General features: G+C 47.0%; 2 protein-coding genes across 2 annotated transcripts in view; one reads left to right on the top strand and one right to left on the bottom strand.

Annotated features, from left to right (window-relative positions):
• The window catches only part of STX18 (syntaxin 18), a 120,588-nt gene extending 119,839 nt beyond the window's left edge, over positions 1-749 (top strand). Inside the window, exon 12 of the mRNA XM_050947898.1 lies at positions 315-749. Coding sequence (XP_050803855.1) covers position 315 — 1 coding nt within the window. The 3' untranslated portion in view covers positions 316-749. The remainder of the gene's footprint in view (positions 1-314) is intronic.
• Positions 1-24,311, bottom strand: part of NSG1 (neuronal vesicle trafficking associated 1) — a 38,950-nt gene that overhangs the window by 10,046 nt on the left and 4,593 nt on the right. Inside the window, exon 3 of the mRNA XM_050948100.1 lies at positions 18,915-19,031. Within this exon, the coding sequence (XP_050804057.1) occupies positions 18,915-19,031 (117 nt within the window). The remainder of the gene's footprint in view (positions 1-18,914; positions 19,032-24,311) is intronic.

The following is a 24,311-nucleotide window of genomic DNA, read 5'->3' as shown; positions in this document are numbered from 1 at the left end:
CATTTGTTCACTGCCTAGAGGGCTGTTGTGACAGTTAGGCCTATAATTTTGTCTGCTTGGGAATTAACCATGAAAAGTAGGTCAAGTAGTTATTAGATAGAAAAACTGAATTAGTTCAAAAAAAAAAAAAAAAAGGGGGAAGGGGGACGATTAATATAACTCCAGGAATATGTTGAGATCATGCTTGGTAAACAAGAAAGTGTCTGGAAATTAATGGACCAAAATCCGTGTGTTGGAAACTTGGCCTTGTTTTGTCCACCATTTATGAGGTGGTGGGCTGTTCCACTGACCACTCCCTTTTTGGGTCCTTAAAGAAAGTCTTTGAGAGGAAGAACAGAAGGAGGCTACTGGAATAAGCGTCACCATCATGGTTGCCACCCTCACCATCTTCTGGGACCCCAAGCCTTTGTCATCCTGATCCTGAGAGAGGGACCCAGATGATATCACCACCTCTACTGGTCCAGCTGAATCCTGACCACCACCTGGGATTAAACAGCAGCAGCCACAAGTCCTCCTCCTCCTGCCCATCTCAACTAGCTTCTCTTTCCCCAACAGGAAGTTACTACCATCTGAGATACCATCTAAGAGACTATCAAACGGGGGGGTGGGGGGCAGGATTTCCTTCTTAAAAAAAAAAAAATCAAGCTGAAGAGAAAGGGAACAAGGGATATTGTTAATATGAAAACCTCACTACTGTACATTTCAAGTGTTTTAACTGTTTTTCCTTCTTTAATAAAAAGTTAACAGAATGTTTAATGTGGGTTTTCCATGGTTCTAAGTGAGCTGATGTCTCTGTATAACAAGCCCCAGACTTTAACACTGTTTAATGCTGGCTACTGACTGGGTTAACACCTTTGCACCACTTATTAATACAAAAGGCCCTGGTATTGAAAGGTTCTGTTGTCACCTTTCCTGTTCTGTATGTGCCTGAGCCTGCTGGGACAGAATGAGGTGGTTTTGGGCAGGAGTCCCAGCAGTATGAGTATAACATAAGCTCTAAGTCTAGCTTGCATTGGTTAAGTGTATTTCCTTTCCCAATGCATTCCCAAAATAGGGGTTTGGCTGTCAGCAACTTAACATCAATCTAGATATGACAGAAGTGCCACTGGTAGGTGCAAGAAGACACTTAACCATCCAGAGGGTATGGAGAATCTGCTCCCTCTAGTTAGGGGATGGGAGACTTTTTGGTTAATGACCTTTGCAGTCTGGGGATCCTTTTGGGATTCTCAGTACTCTAGAATTCATAAGTTTCTGGTGCAACCTATCACATTCAGGTTGCACTGTAGAAGTGTCTTGTCACCTCCAAATGGAAATACAGCAACGTGTTCAAAATAAGGCTACCTTTGAAGACTAGAAACTCCAAATACAACTGCCCAGCTACCTAGCCATGCATGTGGTAGAGCATGTGACAATCTGTGCTCAACAGACTGCATTGGTTACCAGTCTGTTACTGAGTAAATTCATGGTGTTGACTTTGACCTAAAAAAGTCCCATCACAGAGGGTCTTTTTTCATTGACATCAGTGGGCATAGACTCCCATTGACTTGAAAAGGTGCTGGAGCAGAGCATTAGACAGTCTTTCCCTAAGCACTATCCTGATGGTTGTGATGTAAGCTCCCATGTTCAAACTACCCATTCCCAGAATGGAACTGTGGGTGGGACTTTGGCTCTGGAATTAAAGTTCCACTTGTCCTTAGAAAGCCAAGTTGGTTGAGATAAAGGGCATGTTACAGAGCGTCTCTCATCTGGCCTTTGCCTGAGGGAGGTGTAGCCTGAGTGAGTTTTATTTGTTGTTTTGGGAGTTGTCTTTGAAATGACCTTGTTATTTTTTAGCTGAAATTCTAAACTGATGCACAAGTGCCTAGATGCTGCAAGAGGTTGTTGGGTTTTTTTGGACAAATCAGAAAAAATAGCACGTTTCAGCAAGAGAAAAGACGGTTACTCACCTTTGTAACTGTTGTTCTTCGAGATGTGTTGCTCACATCCATTCCAGTTAGGTGTGCGCGCCACGCGTGCACGTTCGTCGGAAACTTTTTACCCTAGCAACTCCAGTGGGCCGGCAGGTCGCCCCCTGGAGTGGCGCCGCCATGGCGCCCAATATATATCTCTGCCGGCCCACCCGCTCCTCGGTTCCTTCTTGCCGGCTACTCCGACAGTGGGGAAGGAGGGCGGGTGTGGAATGGATGTGAGCAACACATCTCGAAGAACAACAGTTACAAAGGTGAGTAACCGTCTTTTCTTCTTCGAGTGATTGCTCACATCCATTCCAGTTAGGTGAATCCCAAGCCATACCTAGGCGGTGGGGTCGGAGCGAGAAGTCGCGGCATGGAGCACTGCAGATCCGAAGGCCGCATCCTCTCTTGACTGCTGGACCAGGGCGTAGTGGGAAGCAAAGGTGTGGACCGATGACCAGGTCGCTGCCCGACAGATTTCCTGGATGGGCACACGGGCGAGGAAAGCCAGCGACGACGCCTGCGCCCTGGTAGAATGCGCAGTCACACGGCCCGTAGGGACATGGGCCAAGTCATAGCAGGTCCTGATGCAGGACGTTACCCAAGAGGACAACCTCTGGGAGGAGATAGGAAGCCCTTTCATGCGGTCCGCTACTGCCACGAAAAGCTGGGGGGATTTGCGGAAGGGCTTGGTCCTCTCCACGTAGAACGCGAGAGCCCTACGGACATCAAGCGAGTGGAGCTGCTGCTCCCTGCCTGAGGAGTGAGGTTTCGGGAAAAAAACCGGGAGGAATATCTCTTGGTTGACGTGGAAGGCTGAGACCACCTTGGGGAGAAAAGCAGGGTGTGGTCTCAGCTGCACCTTGTCCTTGTGGAAGACCGTATATGGGGGGTCTACCACAAGAGCCCGGAGTTCCGACACCCGTCTAGCTGAGGTGATAGCTACTAGAAAGGCCGTCTTCCAAGAGAGGTAAAGCAGGGAGCAAGTAGCTAACGGCTCAAAGGGGGGCCCCATGAGCCGGGACAACACCAGGTTAAGATCCCAGGTTGGAGCAGGGGGACGGACGTTAGGGTATAAACGTTCCAGCCCCTTAAGGAATCTAGACACCGTCGGGTGAGAAAAAACAGAGCGACCATCCGCACCCGGGTGAAAGGTGGAGATAGCTGCTAGGTGGACTCGCAACGACGATATGGCCAGACCTTGCCCTTTGAGGGACCAAATGTAGTCTAAGACGTCGGCTACCGAAACTCCAATAGGGCGGAGATTTCTCTCCACGCACCAACAGGAGAAGCGCTTCCATTTGGCCAAATATGTCGCTCTTGTGGACGGCTTCCTGCTGCCCAAGAGCACCTCCCTCACCGGCGTGGAACAGCGCAGCTCAGAGCCAGTCAGCCACGCAGGAGCCACGCCGCTAGGTGCAGCGACTGCAGGTCCGGGTGACAGAGGGTCCCGTGCTCCTGGGTAATCAGGTCCGGATGAAGGGGCAGGGGAACTGGGTCGGCTATGGTCAGGTCCAGCAGCATGGAGTACCAGTGCTGTCTGGGCCATGCCGGGGCTACCATGATCACGTGAGCCCTGTCCCTGCGCACCTTCAGAAGGACCCTGTGGACCAAAGGGAATGGGGGAAACGCATAGTACAGGTGGGTCGACCACTGGATGAGGAAGGCATCCGCTATCGACCCGGGCTCCCTGCCCTGAAAGGAGCAGAACGCTTGGCACTTCCTGTTTCCCTTGGACGCGAAGAGGTCCACACGGGGATAACCCCACCTCCGGAAGATGGAGAGGGCGACGTCTGGGCGAAGGGACCACTCGTGGGACAGGAAGGATCTGCTCAATCGATCCGCCAGCGTGTTCCGTACTCCGGGGAGGAAGGAAGCCATGAGGTGAATGGAGTGGGCTACACAAAAGTCCCAGAGTCGTATCGCCTCGTGGCACAGGGAGGAGGATCTGGTGCCGCCCTGCTTGTTGATATAATACATGGTCGTCGTGTTGTCGGTGAACACCGCGACACAGCGACCCTGAAGCTGATGACAGAACGTTTGACAAGCAAGACGGACCGCTCTCAACTCCCGCATGTTGATGTGTAGCCCCACCTCCTCCTGGGACCACAGGCCCTGCGTCCTCAGGGTCCCTAGGTGGGCCCCCCAGCCGAGATCTGAGGCATCCGTTGTTAGGGACACCGAGGGCTGAGGTGGGTGGAAGAGGAGACCCGCACATAACACCAACTGGTCTAGCCACCAGCCGAGGGAATCTAATACCCTCTGGGGGATTGTGATTAACATATCTAGCGGCTGTCTTGTCGGCTTGTAATGACTGATGAGCCACAACTGGAGAGGCCTCATGCGGAGCCGAGCGTAGTCGGTCACAAAAGTACAAGCCGCCATGTGGCCTAACAGGGTTAGACATGTCCTCACTGACGTTAAGGGGTCTGTCCGCAGCCGTTGCACGATCGCCGACAAGGCCTGGAACCGCTGCAATGGCAGCAAGGCCCTGCCTACAGTGGCGTCCAGGACGGCCCCGATGAATTCCACCCTTTGTGTGGGAACCAGGGTGGACTTGTCTGTGTTTACCAAGAGGCCCAGAGTGGCGAACATGTCGGTGATCACGCGGACATGGCTGCAGACTTGTTGTTCCGACGTGCCCCGAATCAACCAATCGTCCAGATACGGAAACACGTGGATACGACTGCGCCGAAGCTGCGCCACCACAACTGCCATGCATTTCGTAAACATCCTCGGGGCCGTGGACAAGCCAAATGGGAGGACTGCAAATTGATAATGAAGAGACCCCACAACGAAGCGAAGGAAACGTCTGTGACGTGGCCAGATGGCAATGTGAAAATACGCGTCCTGCATGTCGAGGGCGGCGTACCAGTCTCCCGGATCCAGGGATGGGATAATGGTCCCCAAGGATACCATGCGGAACTTCAACTTCACCAGGTACTTGTTGAGCTCTCGCAGGTCGAGGATATGCCTGAGGCCCCCCTTGGCCTTGGGGATCAGGAAGTAGCGGGAATAAAACCCCTTGCCTTTCTCGTTCTCCGGCACCGCCTCTATAGCTCCTTTGCCGAGAAGCGTCTGCACCTCCTGCCGAAGGAATTGCTCGTGAGAGGGGTCCCTGAAGAGGGACGAGGAAGGGGGGCGGGGAGGAGGAAATGAAACAAACTGCAGGCGGTATCCCGACTGCACCGTGCGTAAGACCCAGCGGTCTGATGTTATTAGGGACCACGCTGGGAGGAAAAACGAAAGGCGGTTGGAAAACGGGGGGGAAGGATCCATTGGGGAAACTGTTACTGCGCCCTCGGGCGCACCTTCAAAATGAAGGCTTAGGTCCAGGCGGGGGCTTAGAGGAGCCTTGGTTCTGCCCCCCTTGGTTCCCCGAGTGCCTGCGCCTTCCGTTCCTGCCGCGGCGCCTGTTAAGGTCCTGCCGCTGGCGGAACTGGGAATACGGCCTGCGCTGTTGTTGTTGTTGCTGCGGCCGGAAGGGTCTACGTTGCGTCACTGGTGTGTGCATCCCGAGTGACCGCATGATAACTCGGTTGTCTTTCAGACTCTTGAGTCTGGGGTCTGTCTTGTCCGAGAATAAGCCTTGGCCTTCGAAAGGAAGGTCCTGTATAGTGTGCTGGAGCTCCGGCGGAAGGCCAGAAACCTGCAGCCAGGAGAGGCGACGCATTGTTACCCCCGACGCGAGGGTACGGGCAGCCGAGTCCGCAGCGTCCAAAGAGGCTTGCAAGGACGTGCGTGCGACCTTCTTGCCTTCCTCCAAGATGGCCGTAAACTCTTGGCGAGCATCTTGTGGCAGCAGCTCCTTGAATTTATCTGCTGCCACCCAGGAGTTGAAGGCGTATCTGCTCAGCAGGGCCTGCTGGTTGGAGACCCTGAGCTGCAGCGCCCCAGCCGAGTACACCTTACGGCCGAGGAGGTCCATCCGCCTGGCCTCCCTGGATTTGGGGGCTGGAGCCTCCTGGCCGTGACGCTCTTTATCGTTTACCGATTGGACCACCAGGGAACACGGAGTCGGGTGCACGTGGAGGTACTCGTAGCCCTTAGAAGGAGCCATGTACTTCCTCTCGACGCCCTTCGCAGTGGGAGGAATGGAGGCCGGAGACTGCCAGATGGTGTTGGCGTTGGCCTGGATGGTTCGTACGAACGGCAGGGCGACTCTGGTGGGAGCGTCTGCCGAGAGGATGGTCACAATTGGATCCTCTATCTCCGAGACCTCCTCGGCTTGCAGACTCAGATTTTGAGCTACTCGCCTGAGGAGGTCCTGGTGCGCCCTGAGGTCCAGCGGGGGGGGGCTGTTGGAGGAGGTCCCAGCCACCGCTTCATCCGGGGAGGAGGATGAGGAGACCCCCGGCAAGAGAGTGTCTAACGGCGGGTCTCCTTCGGCCCTCGCCTCTACCTCAGGAGCCAAAGCGGAGTCTTGATGCTTGGACCCTTCCTCCCCATCCGGGGAGGGAGGGGGGCGAGACAACGAGGCTTCAGGTGCCCTGCGCTCCGCAGTCGCCGGCCTAGCAGGGAGCTGTTGGGGGCCCTGGGCCTGATGATATGCCCAGGGTGTCCAGAATCCCCATTGTTGCGGGCCTTGGTCCTGCTGTGGCGGATCGCTGAACAGCGCCGCCTGCCGGTCGGTGCCCAGCGCATACCCACTGTCCGTTAGCGAAGATACGGACGGCTGTCTAGAGGGCCATGGCGGGGCGGACCCTGGATGGTAAGGGTCTGCGCGGGCCGGCACGGACGATCTTCTCGGTGCCGGGGACCGGTGCCGGGAGTCATATCGGTGCCGGGATCTGGACCGGTACCGGGCGCCGCTTCGGTGCCGGGATCGGGACCTGCCACCAGCTCGGTGCCGGGAGGTCGACCGGGACCGGGACCTGCCACCAGCTCGGTGCCGGGAGGTCGACCGGTGCGGCGAATGATGTCTGGATCGGCTCCTGGAATCGCGGTGCCGGTATCGGCGGCTGGAGACCGACCGCGATCGTCTTGATGTCGACCGGCGCCGCGAGTGCGACCGGTACCGCTGAGGGGAGCGGTGCCGGGACTGCGAGCGGCAGCGGGATCTGGAGCGACCGTGGCGTCGGGACCTGGATCGAGAACGTGAGTCCCGAGACGGTGCCGACATCATAGGCTTGCCTCTGGACACGACCCGCACCGGAGGTACCGGGGGTGGCAGCTGAGTGGGCTCAGTCATGGCTATGAGGTCCCGTGCCGAGGCGAAGGTCTCTGGTGTGGATGGCACCACTATCTCAACCCCAGATGTCATGGGGGAGCTTGGCGGCACCGGACTCGACGGACCCGCCGGGCCCGGAGTCGACGGTGCCGGCGGCGCCGCGGCCGATGTTGTGGCCAGGCGCTCCAGTCGGGTCTGCCTGGCCGGAGTAATAGACTTCGACGGCCTAGGCTCTGTCCCCGGTGCCGGAGAAGGTCGGTGCCGGGGAGTCTTCTCGGTGCCGGTGCGATCCGGTGCCGGCGCCGAGATCACGGCCTGCGAAGCCGCCGGGTCAAGTGCCGCCTCCATAAGGAGAGTCCGGAGCCTTTGATCCCTCTCCTTCTTTGTCCTTGGCTTAAAAGCCTTGCAGATGCGGCACTTGTCGGATCTGTGCGATTCCCCCAGGCACTTCAGGCACGCGTCGTGGGGATCGCTGGTAGGCATGGGCTTCTTGCAGGCCGCACACTGCTTGAAGCCCGGCGAACCAGGCATGAGCCCGGTGCCGGGTGCCGGGAAGGGCTAAGCCCCCGGCGAAGAACTATTTACAAACTACTTAACTACTACTATCTACACTTAACAATCTAATTAACAACTACAATAGTGCTAGAGATAACGATAGAGAACAAGGAGAGCTAGGGACGTGGAGGACAGCTATGCCGCGCTCCACAGTTCCAATGACCGACACGGCGGTAAGAAGGAACTGAGGAGCGGGTGGGCCGGCAGAGATATATATTGGGCGCCATGGCGGCGCCACTCCAGGGGGCGACCTGCCGGCCCACTGGAGTTGCTAGGGTAAAAAGTTTCCGACGAACGTGCACGCACGGCGCGCACACCTAACTGGAATGGATGTGAGCAATCACTCGAAGAAGAAACAACAGTAAACAGAGCCAAACAAAATTAGGTGACAGTCATTAAAAGAGAAAAAGGATTTCAATGGAATTTGGATTTTAAAAAGAGCTAAGTGAGCCAGCTGTACAGATTTTTAAAGGAGAAGACTTTCAGTGCACTAGGCTTACATTAGCAAAAGACAATATTCTGAGATTTTAGAAAGCAAGAAAGGATTTTGGAATTCTGCATTTAGAGACAAAAAGAAACCTGTGGTTTCTTTACAGTAAGTGCTAACCAGGGCTGGGAACCCCATCCTACAAACCTTATTCATGGCAGTGGGACCACTTGTGACATTTACAGATCTTCGTATCAGATTTTGGGGCCTTGTCTACAGGTGGTGAATTATAAATGCTGACACTCCTAGTTTGCAGTGCTGCTGTAGCCATGTTGGTCCCAGGATATTAGAGAGGCAAGGTGGATGAGGTAATATCTCCCACTGGGCCAACAGAAATGGATAGAGTTCTCTGAAAAATAACTGCTCAATGCGCAGGGGCAGTCAAAAAAGCTAACGATGTTAAGAACCATTAGGAAAGGGATAGGTAATAAGACAGCCAATATCATAATGCCACTATATAAATCCATAACCTTGAATACTGCGTACAGTTCTGATCACCCCAACTCAAAAAAGATTTATTAAAATTGGAAAAGTGAAGGGCAACAAAAACTATTACATGTACGGAACAGCTTTTGTATGAGGCAAGATTAAAAGACTGGGATTTTTCAGCTTGGAAGAGAGATGATTAAAAGGGCATATGATAGAGGTCTATAAAATGACTGGTGAGGAGAAAGTCAGTAAGAGTGTTATTTACTGCTTCATATAACACAAGAATCAGGGGTCACCCAATGAAATTAATAGGCAGCGGGGGTTAAAACTTAAGGATGTACTTCACAAAATGCACAAATTGACCTGTGGAAAATGTTGCCAGGGGATGTCGTGAAGGCCAAAACTAGAGTTCTTTTTTTCAACTCAGATAAGTTCATGGCGGATAGGTCCATCAATGGCTATTAGCCAAGATGGTTAGAGATGCAACCTCATGGTCTGAGCATCCTTAGCCTATGACTGCCAGAAGCTGAGAGTGGATGACAGGCGATGGATCACTCCGTGATTGCCTGTTCTTTTCATTCCCTCTGGCATTGGCAGCTGTTGGAAGACAGGATACTGGGCTAGATTAGGGTGACCAGACAGCAAATGTGAAAAATCAGGATGAGGTAGGGGATAATAGGAGCCTATATAAGGAAAAAGACCCAAAAATCGGGACAGTCCCTATAAAAATCGGGACATCTGGTCACCCTAGGCTAGATGGACCATTGGTCTGACCCAGTAGGGCTGTTCTTATGTCCAGTCCTGCAGTTTTACTGTGAGTTGTGGGTGCTTGGCACTTTGATGAATCAGGCTCTGGGGGGCTGATTTTCAGGGGTGTTGACTACTGACATCTCTCACTGACCTCTGGAGCTGTGGGTGCTCAGTGCTTCTGCAGATCAGGTCTGAAATGACTTGCCCATTGTCACACAGTCCACAATGGGAAATAGATCCCAGGTCTCCCAATCCTCAGTCCCCAGGGTCTTACCATTCTCCCACATTTTATTATAGAATATATTACCTAATCTAATTAATAATGGTATTCAAATATGAATTCTTATTCCTGTGATGTGTGCAATTTACAACCATGCTACATTTCCAAACCCCTAATTGGAAATCTCTTGGCTCTTTCCAACCCAAGCAGGTGTCTTCTCTTCCTCCCATCCGGCCCCCACCTCCAAGATACTCCTCGCAAATGCCTCTATGGATATATAGAAGGAGAGGGAAAGAATAAGGTCCCTAGATTACAATCTGACTTCTCCTCAGTTCCACCCAACTCACTCATCCTCTCCTCTAGCCTGACCAATGCCTCATCTACCTTCCAACAGCCAAATTTCCCCCGATCACACAATAACCCTCCTTTTCACACTCCAGAGCAACCCTCCAGACTGATCCAATCACCTAGCCAGAAATCCACTCCTCCCATACAACTAATCCTCCCCATGCAAATCTCCATCCTTACAGCAAGTCTCACCCACCAACCCCCAGAACCCACATTTGATCCCCATGGCCACTCCATCAAGAACAACCAATTGCCCATTGCAATCTGGGGAGTGGGAGGATGGAGGCAAAGAACAGGAGCAAGCTGCTCCACATCCATGACTCCTAACTGAAACAGTCTCTCTGCTGCTTCCCCCCACAGTAACTTTTCATCCTCTCCCTCATCTAGGGGAAGGTTCTTTTCTTCCTCCCACAGTGGTCCTGGCAGCATTTCACCCTCATCCTTTGTTCTAATGGGAGGAGAAGGTAGAAATTCTGGTGCAGACACAGCTGTTCTCTTCCCCAAGGGGACTCTGCATCTCTTCTCCTCATGGCAGGCAGCTGGAACAGTGCCTGAGGTGCTGACACAGTGGGAGTGGAGAGTTTGTGTGCTAGTGAGCGCGCATGCCTGAGTACTCTCCTGAGAAGGTTTGGGTCTCCACCATTTCACAGGAGTGATTACCCATTAAAATGATTTTTATAAGTACAAAAACAGTTCATGGAAATATTTCCATTACATTGTTCTTTAAAAAAAAAAACTAGAGACAAAAACCTAAATATTGCGCCTCACTTGAGCTAGTCCTTTTCAGCTGGTTTTAGAGAAAGCTGTGGTGTAATTGCTCAAATGGAAGAGGTGACAATATATTAAGCATGAGACAGATTTCTGAATAGATTTTAAGTGAAAGTCTAGCCAGAAGCTTGGGGGAGGGGGAGGAGTTATAAACCCTGCACTGGTCATAAAGGGCTTAAAGAACTGCTGTGGACAAGGCTGGCCCACCTCTCCAGCCCGGTCAGTCATGTCAGGGGTGGAATCAAGGTTTAGAAAGCAGAAAGTTCCTGTCAACTGCTGGACAGTTCTGGAAGAGAGCGGACAGCAGCTCTACAGCGTCTGAGAAACAGCCCTCAAGAAGGTCAAACTGATCCTACAAGGAGACAGCAGAAACTGGCTTACCATCCGGGCAGGATAGGTTCAGCAAGCCCCAAGGCAAGCCTCCAAACAGTTGGTATTGCTATGCTCAACACCTCCCGAGGTTAGGGAACTATGCTGAAAGGACATGGAGAGTGAGAGCTAGGAGCCCCATCCCCTTCAAAACACAGACTATTCAGTTCTGAGACTCTTGTTTATGCAGATGGGGGTCCCCTACAGGTTTTGCAGCACCCAAGCAGCAGGAGGCACCTGTCAGTAATCCGAGAATTGTGGCAGAAGCCTATTACAATAATCTAGACAAGAGATGAGTAACAAATGAGCCAAGGTTTCTGCTGTGGGTACAGTTAAATATTTTGGAGATACTAAAACAAAACTCCTGGGTTCTGACAATTAAACTAACATAGGAAGAGGCAAATGATACAGACAAAAATTAAAAAGTCTGAAAAGCAATGCAATAGGTTTAGTGCTACGAGATCTTCTAATCAATCCGTTCCTCTACACTACAGCTGCAAAACACATTGTTGAAGCTGTGTTCACCTCTCTCCTTGACTACTGCAACCTCCTCATCGCTCACTTTGCTGACATTTACCTTGCTCCCTTTCAACCAACTCAAAATGCTACTGCAAAGTTATCCACTGCTCCAACACTGTCTGCCCCTCTTCAAATCCCTTACTGGTTTCCCTCCCTTTCTGAATGAAATGTAACCACCTAAGCTAAAAGTCAACTTGTTTCAATGCCATGTGCAATTTAGCTCCCATCTCTGTTCTCTTTTCCTTTCTCTTGTCCAGTTACTTGGTTTACTGCTCCCTTTGTGTCCTCACCTCCACACCATCTTTCAACTAGCCTCTTTCTGCCTGATGCCTTTCATTAACCCAATCTATCATGCTTCCACCCTCCTGTCTATCAAATTTTTTCCTCAAAGCACACATCTGTCGGGAGGCACATAATCCTTCTCCTAAAAGCATTCATGTTAGTAAACATGGAACTAACATGGCATGCTCTAGGTCTACCTGCTCAGCCACCTGCTTTTAGTCCCATGCCATCCCCCAGTGTGTGTCTCCATATTAAGCTATTTAGATTGTAGATTCTTTGGAACAGGAGCCTTGTTTCTGATTTTCTGTAAGGTACCTAGCACACTCAATGCTACACAAGAAGAGTGAAAACCTGTATTTACCTTTCATCCAAGTGACTCACAACCTATACAAATGCTCCACTTACCACTGAAATGCAGGCACGTCTGGAAGGAAATACAGCATCAATGCAAAACAGTTTAGGCTACGCAGAGAATTCTATTGTTATCCAGGAGAATTTTAGGCAGGCAGAATGTAATTACACAAGACTAAGTCTGGCTAAAACACTGCAGGTAAACACTGTTGTAAAACATACCACCAGCTCCTAACCAAATGGTCACAATGTACCTTCCACAGCACAGTGACCCCTTCCATTACGTTAGAGCTTTGGTTCAGGACTTAACTTAGTAAACTGGAAGAGAACCACTAGTGAAATCAGCTCTTCCACTTTATGTGACACCTCTGCTTTCCATAATGATCTCCGAGACCCAGGAAATCTCTTTGTGCCAACTGGCAGAAGGAACGAGGGACAGAGTTTTTTTTTTTTTTTTTTTTTTTTTTTTTTTTTTACAATAATCCCTTGAGTCAAGTATATGCATATTAATATACCAAAGGGTGTCCTGCAAAGTCACTCCCAAGAGCCAGTAGCCCACTGTTTATCATAATCATTGTGAAATGTACATATGGATAATATTTAAGAAATTACATATCTATACTGGAAATTATATTCTTAAAACTTTGAAGTTAAAGGCAGGTCACCTGGAATTGACGTGGCTCAAACATGTTCTGTTCCGGCAAGAGGTAGTAGACGCTTATCTCTCTGGGCTTCTCTACACTTGATACACTATAGTGGCATCACTGCAGCTGCACCACTGTAGCGCTTCAGCATAGACATCTTATGCTGACAGAAGAGGTTCTTCTGTTGCTGTAGCTAACCCACCTCCCTGAGAGGCAGTAGCTCAGTCAATAGGAAAAAAAATCTTCCATTGACCTAGCACTGTCAACACCAGGGGTTTGGTCTGCTTAAATACACTGCTCAGGGATGTGGATTTTTCATACCACTGAGCAATGTAGCTTGGTCCTTTTGAGGGACCTACCTTTTTAGTGTAGATCAGGCCTAAATCTATTCATTGTGTATTGTCTCTCTCACAGTAAGATTATTTGCATAGTGCGCCATCAACTAATCAAAAGTTTGTGAAATTGGTGAGAGATCGCAAAATATACAGTAAGGAACACAGCACCATATCTGGTTTATGAATAAAGGTCAAAGGACTATTTTGATATATCTGGGTTGCAAAGAGAGACATAATAGAATATCCTTTACCAAAATGACAAGCTGGCAGCACACTCAATCTCAGGAAACGGGCTGGATGCTCCAGGGAGATGCTCGGAGGGCTCAGGGGTTGGCATGTTTCTATCACTAACCTGCAGAGGGACAACGGAGCCTGCATAGGCTGGGAGGAGAATGCCATCTGTTGTCCAGTGCCAGTGGAGTTGGGGAGCTGCCCCATGGCAGGCACAGACAAGGCTTCGTCACATTAAGGGCAGGTGGTAGCGAGGTGCCTCACTGCCCTGGGTACCCTTAGGAAGCACACAGCGTCCCATCCAAGTGAGCTCATCCCTCCTAGTTTAGGAGCTCTTGTGAGACCACAGCCTGACACAACAAGGCCCGATTGTAAAGAGAAAGATTCAGCCTTGAGAAAAATGTGAACTGGATGTCAAAGACTGAATATTCAAACCTATATTAAATTTCAACCCATATTAATTCTGATTCACGAAACACTTCAAACTATACATAACAGTTCTATTAAACAGCTACAGTACTGCATATGGTGTATTTTAGTAACGGATATCATATTATGGTGTATGCTTTTGCTAGTTCAAAAGATTAATAGGCTCCTTCTTTCAGAAGGATATTTCTAACATGCTGTGTCAGATCTGGCCATATGGTCAGCACCACATTGCACTAGACTTTCCCTCTACAATTCCCTGTAAAAAGAACTGCCTTTATGGGCACCCTGGTTCCAAGGCCCAGCCTCTTAAGGTTAAGGAGGATGGGAGATGCCTCAGAATTACTGGCTGGGCTGCAATGCACGATGGGAGAAACAGCAAGATATGAAGTTTGCCTTTCTCAAAGGAGAGAGAGACAAGGGAGGAGGCAGGACTTGGCTGGGGAGATGCTCCAGGCAAGTGAGAGTTCTGATAAAAGGCCAGCAACAGAAGAGCTCTGGGGAAGATGACAACTGGCAGGGGAAATTAGCCAGGGATGAAGTGCTTCCAACTGGAGAGTGAGCCAGGAATGGAGCCTATGAGGGGATTGGCTAAAGAATTTAGGAAGAGGCAGATAGATATAATATAGGAAGTGATCCTTGAAAGCAGAGAAAGAGGACAGTTTTAGAGTGTACAGTCCATGGCAGTGGTCTCCAACCTTTTTACACTCAAGATCACTTTTTGAATTTAAGGGCAACCCAGGATCTACCCTGCCCCTTCCCCAACACCCTGCCCCACTCACTCTATCCCCCACCTCACTCAATTTCACTGGGCTGGGATAGGGGGTTGAGGTTCAGGAGGGGGTGTGGGCTCTGGGCTAGGGCCAAGGGGTTCGCAGCATGGGAGGGGGCTCTGGGCTGGGGCAGAAAGTGTTGGGGTGCAGGAGGGGGTACAGGGTGCTGGCTCTGCATGGGGATCAGAGCTGGGATAGAGTGTAATTGCCCCTGCCCATTTGTGTGATTTTACAATGGCAATCCTATTGGGGAAAAAAAAAATTCTCTCCCTTGTTGCTCTGGGGAAGAGAGACTTTCACAAATTATATAAGGACATGACCAAGGCACCAGTCCTGTAAATATTTACATGCATGTAACTTTAATCACAAATAGTTCCACTGAAACCAAAAGAACTATTCATGTGAATTAAGTGTTTGCAGGTTACAGGCCTTAATGACTAGACACAAAGGCACTTAAGCACATGCTTATCTTTAAACAAGCGCTTTGCTGAATAGGAATGGGATTACTCATGTACTTACATGCTTTGTTGAATTGGGCCAATGTGCCATCAAATCCACAAAGTAACCACAAAAAAATAAAAATTATATATTTTTCTTGTCTCTTTTTCAGTTACAGAAACTTTAGGCGTTACGAATATGAACAGCTGGCAAAAAGTTTTTAGATAATAAGTTGTTTGTAGTCTTGTAGCTGTGTTGGTCCCAGGATACAAGAGACACAAGGTGGGTGAGGTAAGCTTTTCTTGGACCAACTTCTGCTGGTGGAAAAGACAAGCTTCCCATAACTCTTCTTCATTAGCATTCTGAAGAGGAGCTCTATGAAGCTTGAAACCTTGTCTCTTCCATCAACAGAAACTGGTCCACGAAAAGATATTACCTCACCCACCTTCTCTTTCTTCAGACAGAAATGTCATTCTTAAATTGATTCTATCCCTTTAAGTAGATCAATAATGAAGCCTTTAAGTATGTTTTATACACTTGCATTTCTTCCATCTATTAAAATAGCATATTGAAACAGTAGGAAAAGATACTATACTGTAGGATTTCAATAATGAAAACTGTTTCTTCTTAGGAGGATGCCTCTTTTGCTTTTCCATAACCACTTGTAAACATGTAAACAACTGTTTGTCACTTGATAGCACATGACTTACACCATATGGTTGGGCTTTAAATAGGCTTTGGTAGTGTAGTTTGATGTGTGTATAGATGTCAAGGATAATGCCCGAACAATTCATTTGCCTTTGTAAGTACCACATGGATTATAAAATGTACTACGATTTTTAAAAAAAGGCTTGAAACGTGTTGGGGAAAACAAACGTTTAGTGTTTAAATTATTTGGAAAGTGTTTCTCTACCAAGGTTTCTTTCACAAAAGGTAAAAGCATCATCTTTCAATTATGCTCTAGTGTACCACATTATTTCTGAAACTGTTGTGTGTGGCTGACAACGTGTGCATCACTATATCAGTGTTCAACGGGAGGAATATCGAACATCTAGTGTGAAATCCTGGCTCCACTGAAGTCAATGAGTCAATTCTGACCTGCAGTAGCGTCTCCCTCTCCCCACAATTCCCACCATAGGTCTCTTCTGAGCAGAGACTGCCAGCCATGCTGAACTATATGTAGTGATTCTGTGTTGTGGACAGCTTGTTGGAGACTAGATAAAAACCTCTACATGTAATTCAATTGAAGCTGGCTTTCCAAAGGTGACAGAATAATTTTCCCTATTTCCCTACAGTAGTTCCACAGACATCTATTCACACTCTAAATTAGCCATTTAAATTCACATCCATACCAGAATGGTTACTTGTGGAAAATTAGAATAGGATTCTCATATACAGACAATGTTCATATTCTGTCCATTCTGGACACTTGAACCAAATTCTGATTACAGTTGCATTGAAATAACAGATCCGAAAATGACTGTATTCATCTGATTGAGCTTTAGGGAAAAATTACACTTTAAATCTACTCTAAAACAATTTCAGCTCTATCATAACTATGATAGTGTAGTTGGAATGCAGAGAATATATTTTATAACTTCTTATTTACCCAACTGCTGAAACAAATGAGCTAGCTGACATACGCACATGCTGGCTGCTTAGTTTGTCATAATGTAGAACTTCTTAAGAAGCACAGCTTCAGATGATCTGCACTACTGAATCGCCAAAATACAATCTGCTTTGTCCTTATTTAAGGACTACATCTTGGAATACACGTGAATTATTAGTAAATATGTTTGTTTATATTTTTAGTGCAACATTATGTTTTTAGTCTGCAAAAAGCATATCCATAGCTGATGTACAATATTAAAGTCATTAAAAGAGCTTCTGAAGCTTTTTCCGTGCACACCAGCCAAAGTCAATATACCACCAGTTAAATAATGCATTTTATAATTATAGCAAATATTTAACTTTCAAACAAACATCCTTTTGCTGTCTCAGAATCAACAGCAGCGGTTAACACGATGGTTCACAATTAATAAGGACCCAGGAGAAAAGCCCACAACAATCTCTTCTATTCATCTGCATATTTATGAAATGTCATCAATTATTCATGAACTGTTTACTACTGGGAGTGGTGAATATAACAATCGTCTCTGCTGGAGAAGCAGTCAGTACTTTCTAAAATGCTACAAAGCAGCATAACTTACTCCTAACACTGCTATAAGGAAACTGAGGGACATTTTTTGGGCTTTATTGTTCTGTATGAAACTACTATTTTCTATTAACTAAACTTCAATTTTCCTAATTGGTCACCTCTCACGCCCTCCCTTCAGAAACCTAGACATACAGCCATAGTGTGATTCATCATGCAATCCCCCAGAGATACAAAAATCTTACAGAAACCTCTCTCTGATGCAGCAGTTACCTAGCAGCACTACCTAGCAACCCTGTAGTTTGAGATTTATCCCAGAGAGGTAATTGTAAAGTCATATCTAAAAGACATTTTGTTTCAAGTATGCCATTCAAAGGTACATAAAAATGCTCTCACTTCTAACTACTCAGCCCTACAAATTAGAAATGACTACACAACAGTATGACAAGCAATTTACTTGTTGCTTAGAGAGATCTTTTTTGCTCAGCTCTCTCTCAACACAGGCACAAAGACTCCAATTCCACTGTTGGCTACATGCATACAGCTTGCTTTGATTTCAGTGAAAGCTATCTGTATGTTTCTGAGGGCAGCTTTTGGCCCAAAGAACTTTCAGAATCATTGTTCATGCATGGTTGTTGTGATCTATTCTGCATGCTAAAGAGTGCGTTCTCTTCTTGATGTGCCCACAAAACTCCCATTAACACCAACGGGAGTTACACATGTGCATTGGGAAAAGAATATGGTTCTTTATTTCAGCCCAGCATTTTATCTCCAAAACTAAACCTTAAACCTTCCAGGCATGTTTTAGTCTGTGCACTAAACTGCCATCACATACTAAATATTTTAAGATGTTTTCTGAGTGAACTTAATGCCTGTGCAAGGTGCCAGACAGACAGCACAGGAAACTGAAGTTTGACGGAAGCTTGCCTTGCTGCTGACATTTCATCACTTTGCCTTGCTAATATGGCTCGAGGAACCCTATCCTGGGAGTGAAATGATTCAAGTCTTTTCATCCATTAAGTCCTTTGTCTCTGTCAGACTACCTACAAAGGGAGTTACTGTGATGTGGACATATTTTCACCAAGGAATGGACTTAGACCACCCACTTTCACTGAACAGGCATCAGATGGTAACAGTTCTCGTACATCACTATACTAGGGGATAAATTTGAACCACTAAGCTGGTGACAAACAGCTCTGTTACTAATTCTCTGAGCCATCAAATCATTCAGTACATTCAAAACCATCAGCCATCCCAAGGAAAAATATTGGGAAAAAGCCTTCTCCTTTAAAAGAATGTGTTTGAAAAGGGTAAAAAAAACAAAACAAAACAAGCAAAAAAGAAAGTGCATGCCTGTATAGTACTTCTCCTCTAAAGCTAATGGGAGTGAAATCTTGGTCACATAATGGAAGTTACATGTCCATAAGATACTCGCCACTTAATCATGCTGAACTTCCATTGACTGAAACGTCAATGGGATTTTTGTCAAAGTAAAGAGTGAAGTACCTGGATGTAAGGACTGCAAGAGTTGGTCCTAATTACTAATGCCGAGATACTGTAATTGCACTCAATTTTTTTAAAATTTTATTTATTTTTACAATTTTCTGCCATATCTTTATTCTTTAAATCCAGTTTTCTTTGACTATAGTTGGTAATTGAGTGTAGTCTGCAATAACAATTGAGTTATTAACAGCACAGATAGCCAGGCTTACCTTAAATCTTTCCGAAACCCCTTCAGTGATGCTGATTGTGAATTCAGCTATTTTGGGGGTACGAAATTTTCCTTTCTTGCGATCAGGTTCATATTCTGTTTTCGTTTTGACCACAACCTTATCAAAAACATCAACAAAAAAAGTGATTACTAGTTAGATCAGCACACCCTAAACCTTATTTCCCCAAAACAACTAGCTTTGCACTGACATGGGAGTATTCTTGGTCATAGCTTTATATATGAAATAATGTAAATTTCCCAATTAAAAAGATACCATTGTCACATTCTGGGATGCAATCTGGACCAGTGAGGAGTTGTCACTACCTGTCCTGTAACCTTGGGTGCCTCACAATGCTTTCCTGTTGTAACTTCCAACCTGGGCTGCTCATTACTAGCCTACCAGCATGCAGATCACACCCCAATTGTCTGTGTGCTAGACTGCCCTGGTTCAGCAGCTCTGACCCCAGCAACCTGTCAATAGCCTCACTCTGGCTTCCACTAGTCTTGGTTACTACTTACAGGGTGATCCCAGCACACTCCCAGTCCCAAGTTTTCCCAAAACCGTGTGCCTTGCAATGTCCAGCCTTCTTCTGGACAGTTCAGAGAAATATTGTTTATTCCTCTAAAGACACAAAACAACATCACAACTTATTAAGCTAACCAGGGTAAATACACACTTCCCTTTAAACACAGCACTGAGTAAAAATGAAAAAAAAATTAACAACGTAACATAGGTTAAGGGAGTTCAAGTATTAGGAGAGAAGATAGAAGCATATTTAGTTTTGTTTTACTTGTGTAACTCTTTCTAAAAGCCTAAAACTTAATCTAGCAAGATACAGGCTTTATTCAAGATAGTTTCTCTCACTAGCAAGGGTGCTGGAACAATTTTTATAGTGGGGATGCTGAGAGCAATTGAACCAAGCTGTAAACCCTGCATATAATGGAAGCCACTTCAAGTCAGGGTTTGCTGTAGTAGCCCCTCACCCGTATTTCTTGCACCTATGCTAACCAATCATTCTTCTTCAATTCATGGCTGACTTTCCCTCAGTCAGGACCTTCCACAAAAGTACAAGGCACTGGCTTCCCTTGTCTTATTAGCAGAGCCCGTGCAAGGAAGTTTTGCACCCTAGGTGAAACTTCCACCTTGCACCAACCCCCTACCCAGCTAACCCCACCCTCCCGCAGCAGCTAACCCAGCCCCCCACCCACAGCAGCTACCCCCCCCTCCGCAGCAGCTAACTCCGCCCAGGGAGACCCCCGCCCCCCGTGGCAGCTAACCCCACCCAGAGAGCCTGCCCCAGCTCACCTCCGCTCCGCCTCCTCTGCTGAGCAAGCTGGCACTGCTCTAAGTCTCCTCCCCTCCCAGGCTTGCGGCACTGATTGGAGGAGACTTAGAACGGGGGCTGTGTGCTCAGCGGAGGCGGCAGAGTGGAGGTGATCTGGGGCGGGGAGCGGTTCCCCTGTGCACCACCCTCCGTTACTGCGGGTAGCCCTCCCCATGCCCCCCCCCAGCTCACCTCCACTCCACCTTCTCGCCTGAGCGGGCTTTTAGGCACCCCCAACCACTAGGCGCTCTACATGGCCGCCTAGTTTGCCTAAATGGCTGCATCAGCCCTGCTTATTAGATTAAAGATCTTTGCCTAAGCAGGTTTCCCACCTATATTCAGTTCCGAACCCCACCCGCCTTGATTTGAAGGCCCATCTTTCTCAGCTTGCAAGAACTCTGGCCTCTTGTGTCCATCTAGTGGTGGATGCCAAAGATGGCTTCCATCTTTACTTCTATCTTCCAGAGTCCAAGGAACTTGTTTCAAGAGGCAGAATGACGTCATACTGTTCTTCCCTTCCTGTGGGCTTCTATTGTTTGATTCCACTATGCTTAATTTACATAGGGACAGGTTGACAGCTGTGACAATCCCTCCTATCTGGGGATGCATTCATAAAAGACCTTACATGATGCATTAATATTGTATTCAATTAGTTGATTCAGTTGCTTATCACTTGAGGTATAGCTCCCCTGTCTTTATAGGCTACTAAACCTTTGAAATGGATTCTTCTGAAAAGTAATACCCAGACCAAGGTTCTCTCTTCTGCTGGGTATAGACACCATCCTGTCTTCGCCTCCACTTGTTAAATGTGTTTTCCTCCACCTCTTGTTAGCTTGATGGTCCTGTGTACTGCTTATATAGAAATTCATGGAAAAACAAACTCCTTTGTTCAGGATACACCTGTTTAACAGCTCCCCAGCACACCTGGTTTACACACACAGTTATAATTGCAGCATAGATTCATAATTCTTAATACGCATTGCATACTTACTTCATGCAAGAATATTAATGATAAGTGAGTTATTAGTTTTCAAATGATACCTCATAAGGCATATTTTGTGCAAAAATTATTACAATAGTGTGTAGGGTATAAATGCAGAGGTGCTTTGGATCACAACCAAGTAATTTTTTTAATTGATTTTATCTACTTTCACTAGCATCAAACACACCACTGATGCTAACTAATTCTTCCTATTGCATATAATTCCCTCATGGAGGACATGAAAATTAAAAATATCCTTCCTATCAATTTTACCCTTTTTCAACTAGCAAATACTGATGAATTTCCCTTCCATGTGTTTTTGAGGAAGCTGAAGGTAGCATATAATAGAAAGACTATTCCACAAATGGTTGGTTTTGTTTAAACACTATATTTTATTTATGCATAGGGGTGTGTGCGCATGTAAGCACGTCAGAAGTGCAATTGGTTAGTTCAATCCACTACTGGTGAAGATCAAATATGATGTGATGCTGATTTCCCCCGCCCCACTTTCCTTTAGTATATTTTAAGAGCAAATATAACTGTCACAGTTCAGGGCAACTGCACCTGTATTTCCCCCTCACTGGTCCAACAAGGGCACCTACTCTCCAGTTTTCAACTTCCCAGATGTTGTCCTTCTGGATGACGATCCACATCTCTCTCCCTTCTGACCAGGGTATTTCCAGACTACACATTGAAGGCAGGGAACTGTGCATTTCCCAGCACAGACAGGTTGCCCAAGGACACCTACTTGCTTTCTCGTCAGAGACTGTTACCAGGCATAATTGCTACCATTATAAGGTACCACACAACACCTCCTATGCAAGCCTATGTTATTTTTAAAGGTAAAAAGACACTACAGAGAAGATGTACTAAAAACAATAAAAGCATCTATACACATATTAATAAGCTTACTAGAGATCACCCTAACATGGAGTCTGTCAGGAGCAGTCCTTCCATCCCTCACCCAAGGGGATTCCTTCTGGTGACAAGCTCATCACAGCTTCAGCTCAGAACAAGCACCCAGTCTTATGGGGCCTCGTTAGGCCCAGTCCTTCCAATCCTTCCCAAAGGACTGAGGCCCTCTCTGGACCAGGGCCCTGTCCATTTACTGCATCAGGAAGAAGGCCAAGAGCCAGTTTAAAACCAGGCTGTTTATCCTAGAACTCTTCCTTTGTCTGTTGGTCCCTGGAAAAATCCAGTTTGAGCTGTATACAAGCACTTTTCTAAAGAGGCGGCTGGGGAAGCGGGTTTCAAAGGACTGATAACAGAGACAGTACGTGAGCCTCCCCCTCCTTACTAGAGGAGATACAAACACAACACATACACAATTGCCTTTTTAGTACAATGTACCTCAAAGGTATTAACCCAAAATCAAAACGATTTAGCTTACTTCCATAAGGTTTGCTCAGGATATTGTCAGTCTGTCACAATGGTCATCTCTATCAGCTTCAGGGGAATTCAACTAGCGAGGTTTGAAGCCAGAGATTGACTGGATCAGATAGTCAATTAAGAGGTCAGTTTAAAAAGCCACTAGCAGATGATAACATAGCAATAGCAGTATTCTTTCACAGTAGCATTCTGGGACTGTAAGTAGTATAGGTCCATCCACCTACGTATCTACATACTGTGTTCTGCATGTATGCTGTGATATTGTTCAAGCATCAGGCTAACTTGAAAAAAAAAATTACCTATGGTAGTTAGCTGCACGCAGGCCTTCTCCGTAAAGAGACTTCTCCTGAAATCCCTTAAGGCCCTAAAAGCCCCATCAAACAATTCTGTGTCATCATCGTATCCTTAAAATATTCATACCTCAGTCATGTCCCTATTAATCTCATGTATTCTAGTGAATACAAATCTAGATTCCTATATTCCTTGACAAAGGAATAGTTCATCATCTTCTCTGCCCCATTTTCAATCTTCTACAACTTTCCAATATCCTCTCTGTAGCATCGCATTCAAAACTGGGCACAATCCTCTCTTGGTACAAAGCCTTAACGATCTGGTCCATATTTTATAGATTCATAGATTCTAGGGTCAGAAGGGACCAATGTGATCATCTAGTCCGACCCCCTGCACAAAGCAGGCCACAGAACCCTACCCATCCACTTCTATAACAAACCCCTAACCTATGCCTGAGTTATTGAAGTCTTCAAACTGTGGTTTGAAGACCTCAGGCTGCAGAGAATCCACCAGCAAGTGACCCATGCCCCACGCTGCAGGGGAAGGTGAAAAACCTCCAGGGCCTCTGCCAATCTGCCCTGGAGGAAAATTCCCTCCCGACCCCAAATATGGCGATCAGCTAAACCCTGAGCATGTGGGCAAGACTCACCAGCCAGCACTTAGAAAAGAATTCTCTGCAGTAACTCAGATCCCATCCCATCCAACATCCCATCACCAACCACTGGGCATACTTATCTGCTGATAATCAAAGATCAATTGCCAAAATTAGGCTCTCCCATCATACCATCCCTTCCATAAACTTATCAAGCTTTGTCTTAAAGCCAGATGTGTCTTTTGCCCCCACTACTCCCCTTGGAAGGCTGTTCCAGAACTTCACTCCTCTAATGGTTAGAAACCTTCATCTAATTTCAAGTCTAAACTTCCTAGTGTCCAGTTTATACCCATTCGTTCTTGTATCTACATTGGTACGAAGCTTAAATAATTCCTCTCCCTCCCTAATATTAATCCCTCTGATATATTTATAAAGAGCAAGCATATCCCCCCTCAGCCTTCTTTTGGCTAGACTAAACAAGCCAAGCAATTTGAGTCTCCTTTCATATGACAGGTTTCCATTCCTCGGATCATCCTAGTAGCCCGTCTCTGAACCTGTTCCAGTTTGAATTCATCCTTCTTAAACATGGGGAGACCAGAACTGCACACAGTATTCCAGGTGGGGTCTCACCAGCGCCTTATATAACGGTACTAACACCTCCTTATCTTTGCTGGAAATACCTTGCCTGATGCATCCTAAAACCGCATTAGCTTTTTTAACGGCCATATCACATTGGTGGCTCATAGTCATCCTGTGATCTACCAATACCCCTAGGTCCTTCTCCTCCTCTGTTGCTTCCAACTGATGCATCCCCAATCT

This window comes from Gopherus flavomarginatus, chromosome 3 (assembly GCF_025201925.1).
Source record: "Gopherus flavomarginatus isolate rGopFla2 chromosome 3, rGopFla2.mat.asm, whole genome shotgun sequence".
NCBI lineage: Eukaryota > Metazoa > Chordata > Testudines > Testudinidae > Gopherus > Gopherus flavomarginatus.
Note: the sequence above shows the minus strand (reverse complement) of the source record. Positions and strands in the feature narration are given on the sequence as shown.